General features: G+C 53.0%; 1 protein-coding gene across 1 annotated transcript in view; it reads left to right on the top strand.

Annotated features, from left to right (window-relative positions):
- Window positions 1–3,667: 3,667 nt before the first annotated feature.
- LOC138452947 (serine/threonine-protein kinase SBK1-like) overlaps window positions 3,668–23,743 on the top strand; it is a 41,166-nt gene continuing 21,090 nt past the window's right edge. Inside the window, exons 1-3 of the mRNA XM_069605348.1 lie at window positions 3,668–3,794; window positions 3,882–4,096; window positions 4,967–4,974. Coding sequence (XP_069461449.1) covers window positions 3,668–3,794; window positions 3,882–4,096; window positions 4,967–4,974 — 350 coding nt within the window. The remainder of the gene's footprint in view (window positions 3,795–3,881; window positions 4,097–4,966; window positions 4,975–23,743) is intronic.

Here is a 23,743-nt window from a genome sequence, read left to right as displayed (position 1 = left end):
AGGCAGTTGTTCCTGGCAGTTCGAGCAGATCTCGGTATTCCTGAGCTTCAGTCGTGGGGACAAGAAGGAGGACGTAGGGAGGTTCCTGCACTGCCCAGGGATGAGGCCAAAAGCTGTAGCTAGACGTCGGTTTAAGGACGCCAATAAATATGTTACAGACAAAATCCAAAGACTACAGAATCACGATCTGAGGGCAGCATTGTACATCCCCTACAGAGAGCATATCACCGAATTCAGGAAAGAGGTAAACTGGTTGAAAATAACGGACAGAATTCTGCTCAAAACAGCTTCCCTCACCTCCAAATGCATGAACAACCTAGCACCTCCCTCCCTAATGGATAAAATTACTAGGAGAACAGCCACCCGCCCTACGAGATCCGCCAACTCATTTATATTGGAGATCCCCAGGTTCAAACGTCAACAGCAGGAGGAACTAGTTTCCCTGTTAAAGCTGCACAATGCTGGAACAAATTACCAGTTGACCTCAGGCTGGAACAACCTTACCCCAAATTTAGACATAAGATACTCAACTGGCTACACACCAATGACACCTAACTGACGAACTGCACCCCTCTTTCCCTACACGAACTTGCGTCCGCCCACTACACTGTAATCTGGTTAACAGTAGGTCGCTCCGCTCTGTCATATCTGCATGCAATATGGTTATACTATAATGTAGACATGTAAAGTTTATATTCATATCTGTAAATGTAGGTGTGCATATACTGATATTCATGACAATGCCTCCTGACTTACCAAGACCATTGCTTTGTACTTAATGTATCCTGTACCTGTATCTTACTCCTACTGCAATCACTGCTCTATGTATTGCTACCTTTGCACTGTAACTAAGTTTTAAGACTCCTTGTTTCTGTTGCGCCCGTCTACCTAAGGGCTTGGTGCGCATTACCAAACAAATAAACAAACAAATAAACAAACAAGGTGTGAATGCCTTAAAGTCCACCAGCTGGTTTCTTTCCCTCTGGCTATCCGGTTTTCAACAGTACTCTGATGAGAATTTGACCAGATGGGGATGGTGTCCAGGTGGCTTGCGAGTTGGTTGTTCCCACCAAACTCAAGGGAAGAAGCTAACCTTGAAGGGCTTCTCTGTTGATTGGAGTTTCAGGCAATTCGGACCTGCAGCAGGGCTTCACCGGTTGTCCAGGAGTTGCAGCAGTCCTCTTCCTTCAGGTCGTCTTCGGTTCTTTCGTTCCAGTGGTCGACTCTGCGTTCCAAGTCCCAGAGACCTGCTTTTAAACAGTTTTCCCCCATTCATTCCAGCGTGGCTGTCACTCACACAGCGGGATGACTGTCCTTGCAGCACAGCCAGCTGGCCAATCACACCAGAGTGCATTCAGGTCTCCTAGGAGACTAAGCACAGGGAGTTTCGGGCACCTCCCTCACATCCTGTCCATTCCAGACACTCAGGCGCCAGAGGAGGGCTGCAGCACTGAGGCCCGCCAAAGGCCAATGAACAAAGGGACCAAACCAGGTTTGGCGCACAGAGACAAACACAAGGACTTTTCCTAAAAGAAATGGCAAAAAAAGATGACTGGAGTCTGTTTTTACAGATAGGTCTGGGGCGCCATATTGAAAAACATGGCTGACCCGATTTTTAGCTACCGTTAGCGGTCGGGAAAAATCAGGGTGGTTGATCTAAACCACTGCCACCAGCCATTTAAAGTAGGAAAAGGTAACATTTTACTGTTACATGAGGGCTTTGACTCAGGGGAAGCTAGGCAACCCCTCCAGCACTCTATAGTAAGATAGGGTGTGCTGGATCAGTAAATTTAAAAAGACTAGTAAAGCCAATTTAACTTTACATGCTCTGGGAGACGGTAGTCAGTCCCAGAGAAGGTATTTAAACCTTGGGAAGTCAGGGGACGTACTAGCCCCTGCAGGGGGCGCTCGAGGGACGTCCCACATAGCGTGGGCACCCCTCTGGCAGCCCTCCATCCCCGCAGGGAGGTTCCCACCCCTTCCGCTTTGTCACGGTGAGGGGAGGGTGTCCCAGGGGCGGGCATTTCCGGCCGGGCCCTGGGACGGCCTACAAATAGGGATGAGGACTGCAAAGGCGGCCTCTGTTGCAGTTCTCATCCGTCCAAAGCAAGGAGGGGGGGGGGGACAGACCAACAAGGGAGCAATGGAAGGAAAACAGAGACAGGAGGGGAGGGTCCAAGCAAGTGGAGGATTCAGGGATGGGAAGGAATGCAGGTCATTCAATAAAGGGTTGTGCACATGGGGAATCAAGTGCTGTTTCTCTCATCAATGTGCGAAGTGCGGGGGCGGGCACCCAAGCATTTCATGCTTCAGAACAGAGGGTGGGCTCCAACCGGGGGGAGGACAAAAAGGGGGTCAATGAAGGGGCTTGGGCGATGGGGCCATCCCCGGTGGACAGAGGGGTGCTTCTGGAATTTTTACAGGACTACCCGAGGGCCCGGCAAAGGGATTTGCTGTGGGAAGGTTTCTCGGAAGGATTTAGGATCCCTTATGAAGGCCCCTTGACTGGACAGATGGCTAGAAACCTCCCCTCTGCACTTCAGCATCCTCTGGTGGTCACACAAAAAATTGCAAAAGAGGTTGAACTAGGCAGGGTGGCGGGGCCTTTTTCCATCCCTCCTCTCCCAAACTGCATTATCTCACCACTAGGCATTGTACCTAAGAAGGAGAAGGGCAAGTTCAGATCAATACACCACCCGTCCTATCCCAAGGGGGATTCGGTGAATGACTGGTTGGACCAGGGCAAATGTTCAGTGCACTATGCATCGTTTGATCAGGCCATGTTGATGGTTGCCGCCACAGGCCGGAGGGCTCTATTAGTAAAAGTAGACATTGAATCTGCATTTAGACTCCTCCCTGTACACCCAGAGAGTTTTCATCTATTGGGTTTTCATTGGGGGGGGCCTGTTTTATGTGGATAAGTGCATGCCAATGGGGTGCTCAGTAGCTTGTTCTTATTTCGAGGCATTCAGTACATTTCTCGAATGGGTCGCCCGGAAGGTGGAGAGGAGCGGGGACATGCTACATTATCTGGACGATTTTCTGTTTGTTGGGCAAGAGGGTCCTGGGGATTGTATGCAGGCTTTGTCCTCATTTCAGGGATTGATGGCTAGATTGGGTGTCCCATTGGCGCCGGAAAAGACACAGGGGCCCACCGAGGTGTTGACTTTCTTGGGGATTGAGATAGACACGATGGAGGGCACCTGCAGACTGCCCCGAGACAAGGTGGCAGAATTGGTTGAGGAAATTGGGGCTACATGGAGTAAAAACAGGGCAACTTTGGAGAGGGTCCAGCAACTACTGGGGAAGCTGAATTGTGCGGCAAAGGTCATCCCGGCGGGGAGGGTATTCGCACGCAGGTTAGCCAGGGCAACAGCGGGGTGACAATGGCACACCATCACATCCGCTTAGGTGCAGGCCTCAAAGAGGATCTGCACATGTGGCGGGCATTTCTCAAAGATTTCAATGGGGTCACTTTGTGGAGGGGCCCGTGGCAGTCCAGTGAGGAACTGCAGTTCTACTCTGATGCCTCAGGTAGCGAAGGTTTTGGGGTGATACTGGGCTGTGAGTGGTCTGCCCAGAAATGGCCAGGCCAGTGGCATAAGCAGGGGAAGACTAAGAACAGCATGGCTTTGGAGCTATTCCCTATTGTACTGACACTTATGCTATGGCCTGGGGAATTGGGCAACAGAAGGGTGCGATTCTGGTGCGACAACAAAGCAGTGGTTCAGGCCATCAACTTGCAGTCAGCGTCTTGCCCAGCGGTTTTGAGCTTACTCAGAAAGCTGGTGGAGGTGTGCTTGAAAAGAAACATTGAATTCAGGGCCAGAAATGTACAGGGTGTGGTAAATATTGCAGCTGACTCTCTTTCTCGTTTCCAGTGGCACAAGTTCCGGGCGGCACATCCAAAGGCAAATACAGAGGGGATGGCTTTCAGGGACGAGTGGTGGCAGCTGGTGATGTGGACCAGGCGCTCTGGGAAATGGGCGAGCGATCGCTCACGCCAGGCGTCAGATCCCGGTACCGGCAGGGCTATGGTAAGTTCATCCAAATGATTGAGAGCAATGTCATTTGGGGTGGTTCTCTGGAGGAACAGGTACAGGCATTTGTGGTATGGGCCCATGGTAATGGGAAGAGCAGGAGCTGGGCAGCTGCCCACCTGGTGACCGTAGCATTCCACAGCAAACTGAGGGGATTGGGAAACCCAATGGGGGGTATAGGGTTCGTATGGCTTTAAAAGGATGGGGACGGGCAGAGGGGCAGATATGTTGAATAAACTAATTGAGGCATTACCTGGAATATGTTTTGATGAATTTGAGTCAGCACTATTCGCTGCCACATTTTCACTGGCATTTTTTGGGGCCTTTAGGATCAGCGAACTAGTGGCAGCGGGGGAAGGAGATGTTTCGGCCAGGGCATTTGCAGTGGGGGATGTCCAAATCTGTCCAGAGGCAGGGGGGGCCAAGCTAAGGATCGGAATACGGAAAAGTAAGACGGACCAGGCAGGGAAAGGGAAGACGGTGGTACTCCACCAATGCAACCACAACAGCAGCTGTCCAGTGCATTTGTTAAAGAGGTACCTGGCCATGAGGCCCCAACAGCCGGGTACGCTACTGGTGCACCAAAGCGGTTCCCCACTGACTAACTATCAGTTTAGAAAAGTCCTGTCCACAAAGTTGGGGGCCCTGCGGATAAGGGAGCAGGGGTGGTCATCCCACAGCTTTCACATAGGGGCTGCCACGGCAGCATTTTTACAGGGCATTCCAGCACACGATATCATGAGGATTGGGAGATGGGAGTCTAACAGGTTCCAGCTTTATGTAAGACCTCAGGGGGCTGCAGAGCACCCAGCAGAGGGGCCGTAGGTGGCCGCAGCCAGGAGAGAACTGATGGACTGCATGATCATTGATTTCTGTTTTCTTCCCGATTCCTCTGTCTTAACTCTTTTGTAACTTTTTACCCACAGATGACACAGTATGGATTGTGGGACATTCCTTTGTAACACGGGCTGAGGTTGCAGCCTGGCAATGGCACTTGGGTTCCAACCTAGGGATGGACCACAATAGAATAGTGTGGTTAGGAACATCAGGGATGCGATGGCACTCTCTTTTGCGGACCGTCCATAGGCATTTACATTGGAGGCCTGCTCCTAGGGTGCTAGTGGTCCACTTAGGTGGCAATGACCTCGCAACCATGGGAAGGGGACGATTATGGGCACAGATCCAAGTGGGCTTAAGCGCACTCGCCCAGGAGTTACCGGGTACAGAGGTGATATGGTCGGAGTCGGTGCCCAGGCTGCAATGGCATGGGGTTTATTTGCAGAGGGCCATGGAAAAATCTAGGCGCAGGCGCAATAGAGGTATCGAAAGGTTTACACTAGCTAATGGCTTTGGCTTTGTGAGAGACACATTGCTAAACTCACTACCTTCCCACTATATGGCTGACGGCGTGCATCTGTCAGAGAAGGGATACAACGTGTTCCTTACGGCCATCTTGAAGGTCGGATGTAAAAAAGTGATGGTAAATTGGTAAGTTTTTGGAGCATGGGGGCATTGGGAGTAGCGGGGGGGCCACCCCCAAAGCGTGGCAGAGTTAGAGGCAGTCCTAGCCGGGGAGGAGTTCGCCACGGCTTGAACCGTGGGCGGTTTTCCCGATGGCCGTACCTGAGCCAAAGTCAGACGACGGGCAATGGATCCCTTATGGACACTGGAGACTCCTCACCTTCATGTGCAGTGGCCCGAGGGAGAAGCACTCTGTGCACCAATCTGGCGCGTGTGTCCAGTGCCTTGCGACATGCAAGGAGGCGGCAAGGGGACACCGGAACAGTCAGAAGATGCCCCACACTTTTTGCGGGCTAGGACTTTTTGTGGTATAGATGGTCATGAACCATGGTGCTTTAGGGCTGGGACGGCCCCCCCAATTTTGTTGTATGCTCCAATAAACTGTGATCTGTGTTTCCAAAATGTAAAAGGTGGTTGGACTTTTATTCACTGACTGATCAGGTAGGTTTCCAAGGGATGTCATCTGTACACGACAAGGGGGGGGAGCCAATGGGGGCTGACACCGCTATGAAAGACATCCCTGTGCCACTGCACTGAAGGTGCTGCCTATGGAGTTGTTTTAAAACTCCATAACTAAAGGACACAAAAGTAAAACACACAAAAAATAGATGGAAGAGTGGGAAGAAAAGGCTCACACTCTTCCCAAGTAAAAAAATTAAATCCTGGAAATTCAGCAAAGTTGCTGGGGGTCTCAAAAGGTAAGGGAAATGAGCACATATTGAGAATTCTCCCTAACGATAACTGGGTTGTGTTTCCAAGGCAGATTTAGTGAATTGAAAGTTTGAACATGACAAAATGTCTCCATTCAGGTGGTGTCCTAATCAAACCTTGGGAAAACAGGGAAGGGGAAGTCGGGGGCTTGCAATGAACAGTCCCTGAAGGTGCGCCTTGTTTGTCTTCTAAATACCCCTGAGGGAGCGCAGAAGAGCTGCTGAAAGTGGCGTGCGACCCGGTGTGCGCCAGCTCTGAGGCCCGTGGGGCACAGACAGCAGGGACGGGCCTGGCCCACCCAAGAGAAGTCTGTACTCAGACACCACGCTGGAGGGGGGAGACTGCAGATTTAATGGCAATGTGGGCTGAACTCATTCCCGAAACTCGGAAGGATAGCTCAGGGCCAACGTCTGCATCTTGGAAGCAAGGCAACACAGAGCACCACAGGTTCGATCCCCGGGTCCGCACTTAGAAACCTCTGGCTATTAAGCGCGTCATAATTAACCCATTATATCATACACAGAACTGTACAACATGCGCTCCTTCTCTGCGCTGTACTCACTTCCGGCTGGGGGAAAGCGTCTCTTTGGGTGAGGAATGTTCTGGGCTACCGCGAGCCTCGCACCATTTGAGATGATGGAAGGAATAACGGTTTTCTTTGCTTTTTCGATTGTTCTTTTTATGTTCTCGCTCGTCCTTCTATACGTTTTTTGTCTTTCCTTGACTTCTCCGTCGGGCTTTCTTATTTCTAATATTGTTTTTTTTTTATGTCTTGCTGTTTTTTTCCACTTCGCATTCTTGCCACTCTTCACTGTTTAGCCCTTTTACTATTTTGCTGTCTTTCGCTCATCTTCTCTTTCACTTGTTTCATTTTTTTCTGTTGCTTTGTAGTTGTCCCTCACCTTTTTCTTTTATTTCTTGACAACGTCCCTCTCTCCCTTGTCATGACATGTTTTAGGTCTGCCCTAGTGCCCTTGCCCTGCCTCCGGTTTCGTCTCAATGTTTCCATTTGTAGTTCTCTCTTGTGCTCCCACTCCTTTAACTTTGCGTTTTTTTTCGCCCTCGCGTTTTCTAGTTCGTGCCTTCTGTTTCTTTTTCTCTCTTTCTCTGGTTCTCCCTCGCCTGCTCCAGGCCGTCCCTTCCGCGTCACCCGTATGTCCCCAGCGCGCCCCCCCCCGTTCCCCAGCACCCCTCCACCTGCGCAGCGGGTTCCGGAATCCCGCGCAAAGCCCCGTGCACGCGGATTACCGGGCGCGTTTTCCGTGCACATTAACGAACTCGTAATGTATTGTAATGTATTGTCTCTTTCTGGGAATGTCTGCGCCACGTTATTTGAAGCCGTTTTTTTGGGAACAGTAGACGGTTGGTTCGCGGACCTGCCCGCCAGGGGACCCCCGATTTGTGAAGGATACGCAGATAAAATGACTGCGAGCATCCGGGAAACACCGCGAATAACGAAGCGAACGAGAAATTGTACAAAAAAATAACCACGGCGGAAGTTAAGAAAGCAAAAGTCACCTGACACCAGTGTGTAAATAAAAAAAATAAAAACATTATATGGTGGATCAAAACTAAAGTGATCAAGCCCCTCGAAGAGCGTCAGTGTACATGTTTTCAAAATGTACACCCAAGTCCGGAAAGACGAATTCATGGAATTATTTGCGTGAAAAACGCAGATTTGCGCGCCTTTCTGCCCGAAAATCCATATTTGAAGTATGAGGATTTTCGGGCAGGAAGGTGCGCAAATCTGTGTTTTTCACGCAAATAATTCCATGAATCAGGGGGTGCCCCTGCGAACATCTGGCGAATAGAGGTACACATGACGCACGTGTTCCCGCGGAATGAACTTTAAAAAAAATATTCATTCATTTTTATAGTCTGTATTTTTAAAGTGTTTAATTCTACTGCTTACTGCTCTTATTGTATGTAAAAAGAGATACTTTTACCACCCCGGATTTTTTTATTTTTCGCAAGCCTAATTCCCAGAAGCGTTTTATAATGCTGCACGCCCGTTGGAAAACGCTGTGTGAGTCCGGCCCTTTGGGGTTTTGTCTTTTTCTTTCTGGGGGTCTCTAGTCTGCATAGAAACGTCCGAGCTGCCCCACACCCAGTCGCCCCCGCCCATAAGAATAGCATTACTTGAACGGATGCTAGTGACAGGGGCCTTTCTGTATTTTCCAGCTGGATGGTCACTGGGCGGCCTGGAATGTCTCCCGAGCTGCGCCGACTTATGAAAGGCGACCCAGGAGACTTGGCGGCGTTTCCCCGAGGCGAGGCGCCATGACACCAGGGTGGGAGACCCCAAGCCTGCACTGCCTCCAATGCGCCTCGCTCCGTGTCTGGCATCTCTTGCTTCAGCTTCTGAGGTCCAATAACTGCGCATTTCCGTATATTGTGCTATTGCTTTGCGCATTCTCGCCCCTGAATGTTGCGCACACGTAATATGTACACTTCAGAGCGGGGGGATGAAAGTGCGGTGAGGCGGGTGAAAGGGGTGACACGTAATGGCGTCGGCTAGAGTGGGGGGGGCATATCTGAGGTGGTGCAGGTGAAAGAGCCACCATCTGCGAGATGCCATCTCTCGAGCAGCTGAAATGGGTGGCATCGCTGAGGCGGGGCAGGAGAAAGTGGTAGCTTCCATTAGCCATGTCTCTCCTTGTTTTTGGGCTGGGCGTTATATTGGCCTTCTTGACTCCATATTAAATGTTCTGAAACGCACTTTGTTATTTTGACCCCCATTTTACACGCAGGGCGCGCGTTTCCCGGCACGATTCGATGGGTCGCCGTTTAGGCTTGACGAGTTTTCATAACCCCCTGAGGGCAGAAACGGTCTGTGATGATTTGCATTGCACTGTTGCTGTCCTTTATTTGTCTCTCTAGGCTTCCTCGGCTCCGCTGTCTCGGGGTCGTGATCTGCTGCCCACCCCCCCCCCCCACTCCCGCCCAGGACGGCCTCGGGCCCCCACCCTGGGTGTGAAGTGAGTGTGAGCTTGCCGGCTTCCCGCGCGCCTGGGTCACCTGGGCCCATCTCCGGCCCATCCCAGGGGTGATGTCTTCACGCAGGTGGAGCGTCCCCGCCCCCCTCACACTAATCCCTTCAGGCCTGCCCCAGGGGGGTTCGCATCAGGGCCCAATCAGGAGAGCTGGCACCTGTGCTGGCCATGGGCGCCCAGGTACATAGCCAGGCCTCTGGGCCCCAGTGCTGCTCAGGTGAGCGGGACAGGAGGAGGCGCTGCCAGAGGGAGAGCTGCCAGGTCTACAAGCCACGCACGCTACTCGCACCCAGGACCCGCGGGGCACAACGGTAAGGACTACTGACTGTCTCTTCTCGCCTGTCTCTTGCCTATGCTTCTCCTTGTGGTACCCGCAGAGTGCACGGGTGCTGCATAAGTGCCCCCCCCCCTTGCAGGGCACGGTGGGTGCACTGCAGCAGGACTCAAATCCCCCCACACCCCACCTTCCCCTGCTTGCCCGAAGCAAAGCCAACACATGGGTTAATTAACTGTAGGGTCGGCTCCTGGCACAGGCTCATCCAAAAAGTCCCGCCCTTTCTGGGTGCAGGGTCCGGTTGGCATTCGGGTAGCCTTGAAGACACCCCAACCGTGGACGGTAGATATGCGACTTCCCGGGGACGCTGCCTGCTAAGCCATAGAGCGGTACGCTTGCTGGCCGCAGCGCCTGAATCTGGGCTGCGCCTACTTCTAAGCGCTCCGGTTTTCAGCAGTAACGCACGCCGGGATACGCAGAGGCCCCCGGGCGCGGAAGGCTGGGGAAGCCCGGGGTTTAGTTTTCATGCCACTATTCATGGCAAGTTCCCGCCTCCATTAACTTGTCGCATTACCCGGATCTGTGTGTGTGTGTGTGGGGGGGGGGGGGGGTCGGGTTTTGAGGTCGATGGAAAGGGAACTCCGCTGCCACAGCCACACCCAGGTTAAAATGCAGGGCTTTATTCTCCACCCACAGCCCAGGGTCCAGCCTTCCTCGCCCATCACCGCCCCTATGACAGTTAGAAAGCACCGTGGGTTCAGCTCCCGCTGCGTAGGTCCCCGGGTCTGACATTGCTCCAAGGAGGGTCTTTAGCAGCTCAATCATTCCGCTGGGAATGCGAAGTGCATTATACAATACGGTTCCACCTGCGCGTGACAGGATGATGTAGTGACGTGTTACCCAAGCACACACGCACTACGTGTAACAAACGCGGCCCACATTCGTAAATTACATGTTGGTTGTTTTCGCGGGTGTGGGTTAATTTTCTTGTCGTACAACGTTGCATTTTAAAGCAGGTTCGGTCCTTCAAAACACTACAAATAACCAGGTGCACACATTGTCCTGCAGGCCTGCCAGGAGAGCCAACCAGGCATTGCCCCGTTGCCAATAGGCCAGCAGGGCTTGGGTGGGGGTTCACCACACACCGAGAGTGCATGGCGCGCAGCCCCCTCCTCTGGGGATCCAGGCCTCATTTCTGCTTATGGGACACGACCCCCCCCCCCTGCCAGGGGTGACTGGACTGTAGGGAACTCTGGTGGAGATTTCCTGGTACCCCCGCCACTCTTTTGTGGGATAATCTATTTTATTTAGCACATGTTCTCGTAGTAAAAGGGTTGGGCTTGCAGTCCACCCCGCCCCCTACGGTGTTTCAGGAATAAGCCCGACACTAAAGCGTTAGAACCCCCCACGGACCATCGTGGCGAGTGAACCGTCCTTATGTCATGACCCTATGACTCCACGCGCCCAACCTCCTGCTGTTGTGCAGGTGCCCTCCCTACACTAATGCACCAGGAACCCCGAGACTCCACGTGCCCTACCTCCTGCTGTTGTGCAGGTGCCCTCCCTACGCTAATGCACCAGGAACCCCAATACTCCACGCGCCCAACCCCCTGCTGTTGTGCAGGTGCCCTCCCTACACTAATGCACCAGGAACCCTAGGACTCCACATGCCCAACCTCCTGCTGTTGTGCAGGTGCCCTCCCTACACTAATGCACCAGGAACCCCAATACTCCACGTGCCCAACCTCCTGCTGTTGCCCAGGTGCCCTCCCTACACTAATGCACCAGGAACCCCGCGACTCCACGTGCCCTACCTCCTGCTGTTGTGCCGGTACCTTCCCTACACTAATGCATCAGGAACCCTAGGACTCCACATGCCCAACCTCCTGCTGTTGTGCAGGTGCCCTCACTACACTAATGCACCAGGAACCCCAATACTCCACGTGCCCAACCCCCTGCTGTTGTGCAGGTGCCCTCGCTACACTAATGCACCAGGAACCCCAAGACTCTACTTGCCCAACCTCCTGCTGTTGTGCATGTTCCTTCCCTACATTAATGCACCAGGAACCCTATGACTCCACATGCCCAATTTCCTGCTGTTGTACAGTTGCCCTCCCTACACTAATGCACCAGGAACCCCAAGACTCCACGTGTCCAACCTCCTGCTGTTGTGCAAGTACCTTCCCTACACTAATGCACCCAGGAACCCTATGACTCCACTTGCCCAACCTCCTGCTGTTGTGCAGGTGCCCTCCCTACACTAATGCATCAGGACCCCCAAGAATCCACGTGCCCAACCTCCTGCTGTTGTGCAGGTGCCCTCCCTACACTAATGCACCAGGAACCCCGAGACTCCACGTGCCCTACCTCCTGCTGTTGTGCCGGTACCTTCCCTCCACTAATGCACCAGGAACCCTAGGACTCTACATGCCCAACCTCCTGCTGTTGTGCAGGTGCCCTCCCTACACTAATGCACCAGAAACCCCAATACTCCACGTGCCCAACCCCCTGCTGTTGTGAAGGTGCCCTCCCTACACTAATGCACCAGGAACCCCAAGACTCTGCTTGCCCAACCTCCTGCTGTTGTGCATGTACCTTCCCTACACTAATGCACCAGGAACCCTATGACTCCACGTGCCCAAACTCCTGCTGTTGTGCAGGCGCCCTCCCTACACTAATGCATCAGGAACCCCAAGACTCTGCTTGCCCATCCCCCTGCTGTTGTGCATGTACCTTCACTACACTAATGCACCAGGAACCCTATGACTCCACATGCCCAACCTCCTGCTGTTGTACAGTTGCCCTCCCTACACTAATGCACCAGGAACCCCAAGACTCCTCATGCCCAACCTCCTGCTGTTGTGCAGGTGCCTTCCCTACACTAATGCACCAGGAACCCCAATACTCTGCTTGCCCATCCTCCTGCTGTTGTGCATGTACCTTCACTACACCAATGCACCAGGAACCCTATGACTCCACATGCCCAACCTCCTGCTGTTGTACAGTTGCCACCCCCCTACACTAATGCACCAGGAACCCCAAGACTCTGCTTGCCCAACCTGCTGCTGTTGTGCATGTTCCTTCCCTACACTAATGCGCCAGGAACCCCAAGACTCCACGTGCCCAACCTCCTGCTGTTGTGCAGGTACCTTCCCTACACTAATGCACCGGAACCCTATGACTCCACGTGCCCAACCTCCTGCTGTTGTGCAGGTACCTTCCCTACACGAATGCACCAGGAACTCCAAAACTCCACGTGCCCAACTTCCTGCTGTTGCGCAGGTGCCCTCCCTACACTAATGCACCAGGAACCCCGAGACTCCACGTGCCCTACCTCCTGCTGTTGTGCCGGTACCTTCCCTACACTAATGCACCAGGAACCCTAGGACTCCACATGCCCAACCTCCTGCTGTTGTGCAGGTGCCCTCCCTACACTAATGCACCAGGAACCCCAAGACTCCACGTGCCCAACCCCCCTGCTGTTGTGTAGGTGCCCTCCCTACACTAATGCACCAGGAACCCCAAGACTCTGTTTGCCCAACCTGCTGCTGTTGTGCATGTTCCTTCCCTACACTAATGCGCCAGGAATCCCAAGACTGCACGTGCCCAACCTCCTGCTGTTGGGCAGGTACCTTCCCTACACTAGTGCACCCGGAACTCTATGACTCCACGTGCCCAACCTCCTTCTGTTGTGCAGGTACCTTCCCTACACTAATGCAGCAGGAACTCCAAAACTCCTCATGCCCAACCTCCTGCTGTTGTGCAGGTGCCTTCCCTACACTAATGCACCAGTAACCCCAAGACTCTGCTTGCCCATCCTCCTGCCGTTGTGCATGTACCTTCCCTACACTAATGCACCAGGAACCCCAAGACTCCACGTGCCCAACCCCCCTGCTGTTGCGCAGGTGCCCTCCCTACACTAATGCACCAGGAACCCAAAGACTCTGCTTGCCCAACCTCCTGCTGTTGTGCATGTACCTTCCCTACACTAATGCACCAGGAACCCTATGACTCCACGTGCCCAATCTCCTGCTGTTGTGCAGGTGCCCTCCCTACACTAATGCACCAGGAACCCCAAGACTCCACGTGCCCAATCTCCTGCTGTTGTGCAGGTACCATCCCTACACTAATGCACCGAGAACCCTATGACTCCACGTGCCCAACCTCCTGCTGTTGTGCAGGTACCATCCCTACACTAATGCACCAGGAACCCTATGACTCCACGTGCCCAACACTCTGTTCGGGACCAAGAACCAAGCCTGCACTAAGGCACCAGGAACCCTATGGACCGTCATGTCCACCAGGACCTGTCCCTGCACTAATGCACTGCATCCACGTGCATCTTCGTGTCCAACCCCCGGCTGTTGTGCAGGAACCACCCCTGCACTAATGCAACAGGAACCCTAGGACTCAGCGTGCCCAACCCCCTGCTGTGTGCAGGTGCCTTCGCTGCACTAATGCACCAGGAAACCCTAGGACTCCACGTACCCAACCTCCTGCTCTTGTGCAGGTGCCCTCCCTACACTAATACACCATGAACCCTAAGACTCCACGTGCCCCACCTGCTGCTGTTGTGCAGGAATCACCCCTGCACTAATGTACTGAGACCCCAGTGGATTGTCATGTCCACGCCCCCGATGTTGCGCATGAACCGTCCCTGCACTAACAAATCAGGAACCCTATGGACCGCCATGCCCACCGAGCTTCGGTGGTGCAGGAACTGTCCCTGCACTAATGCACTGCACCCCCTCGTGCATCCAACCCCCTGCTGATATGCAGGAACCTTCCCTACACTAATGCACCAGGAACCCTTGGACTCCACGTACCCAACATCCTGCTGTTGTGCAGGTGCCCTCCCTACACTAATGCACCAGGAACCCTAAGACTCCACGTGCCCCACCTCCTGCTGTCGTGCAGGAACCACCCCTGCACTAATGCAACAGGAACCCTATGACTCCACGTGCCCAACCTCCTGCTGTCGTGCAGGAACCACCCCTGCACTAATGCAACATGAACCCTATGACTTCACGTGCCCAACCTCCTGCTGTCGTGCAGGAACCACCCCTGCACTAATGCACCAGGGACCCTATGGACCGTCATGTCCACAAGTGCTGTAAGTGGCATAAGAAATAGGGGGGGGGGGTCGTCTGATGCGTCATGATGCAATATTTGGGGGCAACGCCTAAAGGGGTCTTACTCAGCCTCAAATCCCAAGTAGCTAATACTGCTTTGAAAAAGGAGTGGCCAGTGTAATCAAGTTTACACGTGTGCAACGAAAAGGCAAAGATCCTGGTGTGAAAGAAGTATATGAAAATGGTTAATGGGTGTAAAGATGTTGACCATAATACATATATTCAAATAGGTGAAATAGCATCAAATCGAAAGGGGTCAATACATCAGGCAATCCCACAGTTCTTTTGAAAGATTCCATTGTTCATGCATACTAATTAAAGGCGGCTAAAATAAAGAATGTATTCGCTAATAATTTCCCTTTCCTGTTTGAAAAGTGCCTAATGTCACATTTGTTTAACTGACGTTGTGATTCTAAATATTACTGAATTTGACATCTACTGGCAAAGAGCAGTATTGCCACTCATATTTTTTTAAAGAAATTAGGTGATGGAGGTCCGTTCGGAGAGCCCTGGTTCAAGGGCACATTTGGAGATTGCTAGGACTGAGCCCTGGCTAGCACTGGTGCACTTAAAGCCCTGATGGCCACCATCCTTCTGTAGTGTGGGAACTGTCCCTGCACTAGTGCACCCTTGTGTCCAACCCCCTGCTGTTTTGCACGAACCGTCCCTAGTCTAAGGTACAAGGAGCCCCACTCCATCCAACCCCAGGCACAGCAGTACAACCATCAAAATACTAATGCATTGGGACCGTCAACCCGGTCCAACCTCAAAGACACATCAACCATCACAAGAGCACTCTAATGAGAACTCCAACTCGATGTTTCCAACCCCTGATGTGGCAAGACCACCATCAGAATATCAATGTTCTAAGACCCCCACACTTGTTCTAAGACTCCCAGACTCTGCCCACTTCAAGTATAGAACATCAAGCATCACAATAATCGTGCACTAGCCCAGATATGGCACAGCAACCATTACACACTAATGTATTACAACCCCTAACCCCAGAAATGGCACTGTAACCATACACTTCACATTACTAATGTGCTGGGAACCCCAACTCTGCCCAGTCCCAGATATGGCACTGTAAACATCACACTACTAATGTGCTGAACCCCCCAACTCTGCCCAGTCCCAGATATGGCACTGTAACCATCACACTACTAATGTGCTGGGACCCCCAACTCTGCCCAGCCCCAGATATGGCACTGCAACAATCACACTACTAATGTGCTGGGACCCCCAATTCTGCCCAGTCCCAGATATGGCACTGCATAACACTACTAGTGTGCTGGGACCCCCAACTCTGCTCAACCCCAGATATGGCCCTGCAACCATCACAATACTAATGTGCTCGGACCCCAACTCTCTCCAACCCCAGATATGGCCCTGCAACCATCACAATACCGATGTGCTGGGACCCCCAACTCTGCTGAACCCCAGATATGGCACTGTAACCATCACACTACTAATGTGCTGGGACCCCCAACTCGGCCCAGCCCCAGATATGGCACCGTAACCATCACACTACTAATGTGCTGGGACCCCCAACTCTGCTGAATCCCAGATATGGCACTGTAACCATCACACTACTAATGTGCTGGGACCCCCAACTCGGCCCAGGCCCAGATATGGCACCGTAACCATCACACTACTAATGTGCTGGGACCCCCAACTCTGCTGAATCCCAGATATGGCACTGTAACCATCACCATACTAATGTGCTGGGACCCCAAACTCTGCTGAAACCCAGATATGGCACTGTAACCATCACACTACTAATGTGCTGGGACCCCCAACTCTGCCCTGCCCCAGATGGCACTGTAACCATCACACTACTAATGTACTGGGACCCCCAACTCTGCCTGGTCCGAGATATGGCACTGCAACCATCACACTACTAATGTGCTGGGGCCCCCAATTCGGCCCTGCACCAGATATGGCACTGTAACCATCACACTACTAATGTGCTGGGACCCCAAACTCTGCCCGGCCCCAGATATTGCACTGTAACCATCACACTACTAATGTGCTGGGACCCCCAACTCTTCCCAGCCCCAGATATGGCACTGTAACCATCACACTACTATTGTGCTGGGACCCCAAACTCTTCCCGGCCCCAGATATGGCACTGTAACCATCACACTACTAATGTGCTCCGACCCCCAACTCTTCCCGGCCCCAGATATGGCACTGTAACCATCACACTGCTAATGTGCTGGGACCACCAACTCTGCCCGGCCCCAGATATGGCACTGTAACCATCACACTACTAATGTGCTCCGACCCCCAACTCTGCCCGGCCCCAGATATGGCACTGTAACCATCACACTACTAATGTGCTGGGACCCCCAATTCTGCCCTGCCCCATATATGGCACTGTAACCATCACACTACTAATGTGCTGGGACCCCCAACTCTGCCCAGCCCCAGATATTCCACCGTAACCATCACACTACTAATGTGCTGGGACCCCCAACTCTGCCCAGCCCCAGATATTCCACCGTAACCATCACACTACTAATGTGCTGGGACCCCCAACTCTGCCCAGCCCCAGATATGGCACCGTAACCATCACAATACTAATGTGCTGGGACCCCCAACTCTACCCAGCCCCAGATATGGCCATGTAACCATCACAATACTAATGTGCTGGGACCCCCAACTCTGCCCAGCCCCAGATATGGCACTGTAACCATCACAATACTAATGTGCTGGGACCCCCAACTCTGCCCAGCCCCAGATATGGCCCTGTAACCATCACAATACAAATGTGCTGAGACCCCCAACTCTGCCCAGCCCCAGATATGGCACTGTAACCATCACACTACTAATGTGCTGGGAACCCCAACTCTGCCCAGCCCCAGATATGGCACTGTAACCATCACACTACTAATGTGCTGGGACCCCCAACTCTACCCATCCCCAGATATGGCACTGTAACCATCACAATACTAATGTGCTGGGATCCCCAACTCCGCCCAGCCCCAGATATGGCACTGTAACCATCACACTAATAATGTGCTGGGATCCCCAACTCCGCCCAGCCCCAGATATGGCACTGTAACCATCTCACTACTAATGTGCTAACCATCTCACTACTAATGTGCTGGCATCCCCAACTCTGCCCAGCCCCAGATATGGCACTGTAACCATCACACTACTAATGTGCTGGGACCCCCAACTCCGCCCAACCCCAGATATGCCACTGTAACCATCACACTACTAATGTGCTGGGATCCCCAACTCCGCTCAACCTCAGATATGGCACTGTAACCATCACACTACTAATGTGCTGGGATCCCCAACTCTGCCCAGCCCCGGATATGCCACTGTAACCATCACACTACTAATGTGCTGGGACCCCCAACTCTGCTCAACCTCGGATATGGCACTGTAAGCATCACACTACTAAAGTGCTGGGACCCCCAACTCCGCCCAACCCCAGATATGCCACTGTAACCATCATACTACTGATGTGCTGGGATCCCCAACTCTGCTCAACCTCAGATATGGCACTGTAACCATCACACTACTGATGTGCTGGGAACCCCAACTCTGCCCGGCCCCAGATATGGCACTGTAACCATCACACTACTGATGTGCTGGGACCCCCAACTCTGCCCCAGATATGGCACTGTAACCATCACACTACTAATGTGCTGGGACCCCCAGCTCTGCCCAGCCCCAGATATGCCACTGTAACCATCACATTACTAATGTGCCGGGACCCCCAACTCTGCCCAGCCCCAGATATGCCACTGTAACCATCACACTACTAATGTGCTGGGACCCCCAGCTCTGCCCAGCCCCAGATTTGGCACTGTAACCATCACACTACTAATGTGCTGGGACCCCCAACTCGGCCCAGCACCAGATATGGCACTGTAACCATCACAATACAAATGTGCAGGGACCCACAACTCTGCCCAGCCCCAGATATGGCACTGTAACCATCACACTACTGATGTGCTGGGACCCCCAACTCTGGCCAGCCCCAGATATGGCACTGTAACCATCACAATGCAATGTGCTGGGACCCCCAACTCTGCCCAGCCCCAGATATGGCCCTGTAACCATCACAATACTAATGTGCTGGGACCCCCAACTCTGCCCAGCCCCAGATGTGGCACAGTAACCATCACAATACTAATGTGCTGGGACCCCCAACTCTGCCTAGCCCCAGGTATGGCACTGTAACCATCACAATACTAATGTGCTGGGACCCCCAACTCTGCCGTGCCCCAGATATGGCACTGTAACCATCACACTACTAATGTGCTGGGACCACCAACTCCGCTCAACCTCAGATTTGGCACTGTAACCATCACACTACTAATGTGCTGGGACCCCCAACTCTGCCCAGCCCCAGATATGGCACTGCAACAATCACACTACTAATGTGCTGGGACCCCCAATTCTGCCGAGTCCCAGATATGGCACTGCATAACACTACTAGTGTGCTGGGACCCCCAACTCTGCTCAACCCCAGATATGGCCCTGCAACCATCACAATACTAATGTGCTCGGACCCCAACTCTCTCCAACCCCAGATATGGCCCTGCAACCAACACACTACTAATGTGCTGGGACCCCCAAATCTGCCCATCCCCAGATATAGCACTGTAACCATCACAATACTAATGTGCTGGGACCCCACTCCATCCAACCCCAGACATGGCACTGTAACCATCACAATACTAATGTGCTGGGACCCCCAACTCTGCTGAACCCCAGATATGGCACTGTAACCATCACACTACTAATGTGCTGGGACCCCCAACTCGGCCCAGCCACAGATATGGCACCGTAACCATCACACTACTAATGTGCTGGGACCCCCAACTCTGCTGAATCCCAGATATGGCACTGTAACCATCACAATACTAATGTGCTGGGACCCCAAACTCTGCTGAACCCCAGATATGGCACTGTAACCATCACACTACTAATGTGCTGGGACCCCCAACTCTGCCCGGCCCCAGATATTGCACTGTAACCATCACACTACTAATGTGCTGGAACCCCCAACTCTTCCCAGCCCCAGATATGGCACTGTAACCATCACACTACTATTGTGCTGGGACCCCCAACTCTTCCCGGCCCCAGATATGGCACTGTAACCATCACACTAATGTGCTGGGACCACCAACTCTGCCCGGCCCCAGATATGGCACTGTAACCAACACACTACTAATGTGCTCCGACCCCCAACTCTGCCCGGCCCCAGATATTGCACTGTAACCATCACAATACTAATGTGCTGGACCCCCAACTCTGCCCGGCCCCAGATATTGCACTGTAACCATCACACTACTAATGTGCTGGGACCCCCAACTCTGCCCAGCCCCAGATATGGCATTGTAACCATCACACTACTAATGTGCTGGGACCCCCAATTCTGCCCTGCCCCATATATGGCACTGTAACCATCACACTACTAATGTGCTGGGAACCCCAACTCTGCCCAGCCCCAGATATGGCACTGTAACCATCACACTACTAATGTGCTGGGAACCCCAACTCTGCCCAGCCCCAGATATGGCACTGTAACCATCACACTACTGATGTGCTGGGACCCCCCAACTCTGCCCGGCCCCAGATCTGGCACTGTAACCATCACACTACTGATGTGCTGGGACCCCCAACTCTGCCCGGCCCCAGATATGGCACTGTAACCATCACACTACTAATGTGCTGGGACCCCCAACTCTGCCGGCCCCAGATATTGCACTGTAACCATCACAATACTGATGTGCTGGGACACCCAACTCTGCCTGGCCCCAGATATTGCACTGTAACCATCACACTACTGATGTGCTGGGACCCCCAACTCTGCCCGGCCTGAGATATGGCACTGTAACCATCACACTACTAATGTGCTGGGACCCCCAACTCTGCCCGGCCCGAGATATGGCACCGTAACCATCACACTACTAATGTGCTGGGAACCCCCAACTCTGCCCGTCCCCAGATATGGCACTGTAACCATCACACTACTAATGTGCTGGGACCCCCAACTCTGCCCAGCCCCAGATATGCCACCGTAACCATCACACTACTAATGTGCTGGGACCCCCAACTCTGCACAGCCCCAGATATGGCCATGTAACCATCACAATACTAATGTGCTGGGACCCCCAACTCTGCCCAGCCCCAGATATGGCACTGTAACCATCACAATACTAATGTGCTGGGACCCCCAACTCTGCCCAGCCCCAGATATGGCCCTGTAACCATCACAATACAAATGTGCTGGGACCCCCAACTCTGCCCAGCCCCAGATATGGCACTGTAACCATCACACTACTAATCTGCTGGGACCCCCAACTCTGCCCATCCCCAGATATAGCACTGTAACCATCACAATACTAATGTGCTGGGACCCCCAACTCCGCCCAGCCAAAGATATGGCACTGTAACCATCACACTACTAATGTGCTGGGATCCCCAACTCCGCCCAGCCCCAGATATGGCACTGTAACCATCTCACTACTAATGTGCTGGGATCCCCAACTCTGCCCAGCCCCAGATATGGCACTGTAACCATCTCACTAATAATGTGCTGGGATCCCCAACTCTGCCCAGCCCCAGATATGGCACTGTAACCATCACACTACTAATGTGCTGGGACCCCCAACTCCGCCCAACCCCAGATATGCCACTGTAACCATCACACTACTAATGTGCTGGGATCCCCAACTCCGCTCAAACTCAGATATGGCACTGTAACCATCACACTACTAATGTGCTGGGATCCCCAACTCTGCCCAGCCCCAGATATGCCACTGTAACCATCACACTACTAATGTGCTGGGACCCCCAACTCTGCTCAACCTCGGATATGGCACTGTAAGCATCACACTACTAAAGTGCTGGGACCCCCTACTCCGCCCAACCCCAGATATGCCACTGTAACCATCACACTACTGATGTGCTGGGATCCCCAACTCTGCTCAACTTCAGATATGGCACTGTAACCATCACACTACTGATGTGCTGGGAACCCCAACTCTGCCCGGCCCCAGATATGGCACTGTTACCATCACACTACTGATTTGCTGGGACCCCCAACTCTGCCCGGCCCCAGATATGGCACTGTCCCCATCACACTACTAATGTGCTGGGACCCCCAGCTCTGCCCAGCCCCAGATATGCCACTGTAACCATCACACTACTAATGTGCCGGGACCCCCAACTCTGCCCAGCCCCAGATATGCCACTGTAACCATCACACTACTAATGTGCTGGGACCCCCAGCTCTGCCCAGCCCCAGATATGGCACTGTAACCATCACACTACTAATGTGGTGGGACCCCCAACTCGGCCCAACCCCAGATATGTCACTATAACCATCACAATACAAATGTGCAGGGACCCCCAACTCTGGCCAGCCCCAGATATGGCATTGTAACCATCACACTACTGATGTGCTGGGACCCCCAACTCTGGCCAGCCCCAGATATGGCACTGTAACCATCACAATACTAATGTGCTGGGACCCCCAACTCTGCCCAGCCCCAGATATGGCCCTGTAACCATCACAATACTAATGTGCTGGGACCCCCAACTCTGCCCAGCCCCAGGTATGGCACTGTAACCATCACAATACTAATGTGGTGGGACCCCCAACTCCGCCGTGCCCCATATATGGCACTGTAACCATCACACTACTAATGTGCTGGGACCCCCAACTCTGCCCAACCCCAGATATGGCACTAACCATCACACTACTAATGTGCTGGGACCCCCAACTCTGCCCGGCCCCAGATATTGCACTGTAACCATCACAATACTAATGTGCTGGGACCCCCAACTCTGCCTGGCCCCAGATATTGCACTGTAACCATCACACTACTAATGTGCTGGGACCCCCAACTCTGCCGGGCCCCAGATATGGCACTGTAACCATCACACTACTAATGTGCTGGGACCCCCAACTCCGCTCAACCTCAGATTTGGCACTGTAACCATCACACTACTAATGTGCTGGGACCCCCAACTCTGCCCAGCCCCAGATATGGCACTGCAACAATCACACTACTAATATGCTGGGACCCCCAATTCTGCCCAGTCCCAGATATGGCACTGCATAACACTACTAGTGTGCTGGGACCCCCAACTCTGCTCAACCCCAGATATGGCCCTGCAACCATCACAATACTAATGTGCTCGAACCCCAACTCTCTCCAACCCCAGATATGGCCCTGCAACCATCACAATACCGATGTGCTGGGACCCCCAGCTCTGCCCAGCCCCAGATAGGACACTGTAACCATCACAATACTGATGTGCTGGGACCCCACTCCATCCAACCCCAGACATGGCACTGTAACCATCACAATACTAATGTGCTGGGACCCCCAACTCTGCTGAACCCCAGATATGGCACTGTAACCATCACACTACTAATGTGCTGGGACCCCCAACTCGGCCCAGCCACAGATATGGCACCGTAACCATCACACTACTAATGTGCTGGGACCCCCAACTCTGCTGAATCCCAGATATGGCACTGTAACCATCACAATACTAATGTGCTGGGACCCCAAACTCTGCTGAACCCCAGATATGGCACTGTAACCATCACACTACTAATGTGCTGGGACCCCCAACTCTGCCCGGCCCCAGATATTGCACTGTAACCATCACACTACTAATGTGCTGGAACCCCCAACTCTTCCCAGCCCCAGATATGGCACTGTAACCATCACACTACTATTGTGCTGGGACCCCCAACTCTTCCCGGCCCCAGATATGGCACTGTAACCATCACACTACTAATGTGCTGGGACCACCAACTCTGCCCGGCCCCAGATATGGCACTGTAACCATCACACTACTAATGTGCTCCGACCCCCAACTCTGCCCGGCCCCAGATATTGCACTGTAACCATCACAATACTAATGTGCTGGACCCCCAACTCTGCCCGGCCCCAGATATTGCACTGTAACCATCACACTACTAATGTGCTGGGACCCCCAACTCTGCCCAGCCCCAGATATGGCATTGTAACCATCACACTACTAATGTGCTGGGACCCCCAATTCTGCCCTGCCCCATATATGGCA

Source organism: Ambystoma mexicanum, chromosome 1p, assembly GCF_040938575.1.
Source record: "Ambystoma mexicanum isolate Mex_15411 chromosome 1p, UKY_AmexF1_1, whole genome shotgun sequence".
NCBI classification, from domain to species: Eukaryota; Metazoa; Chordata; class Amphibia; order Caudata; family Ambystomatidae; genus Ambystoma; species Ambystoma mexicanum.
Note: the sequence above shows the minus strand (reverse complement) of the source record. Positions and strands in the feature narration are given on the sequence as shown.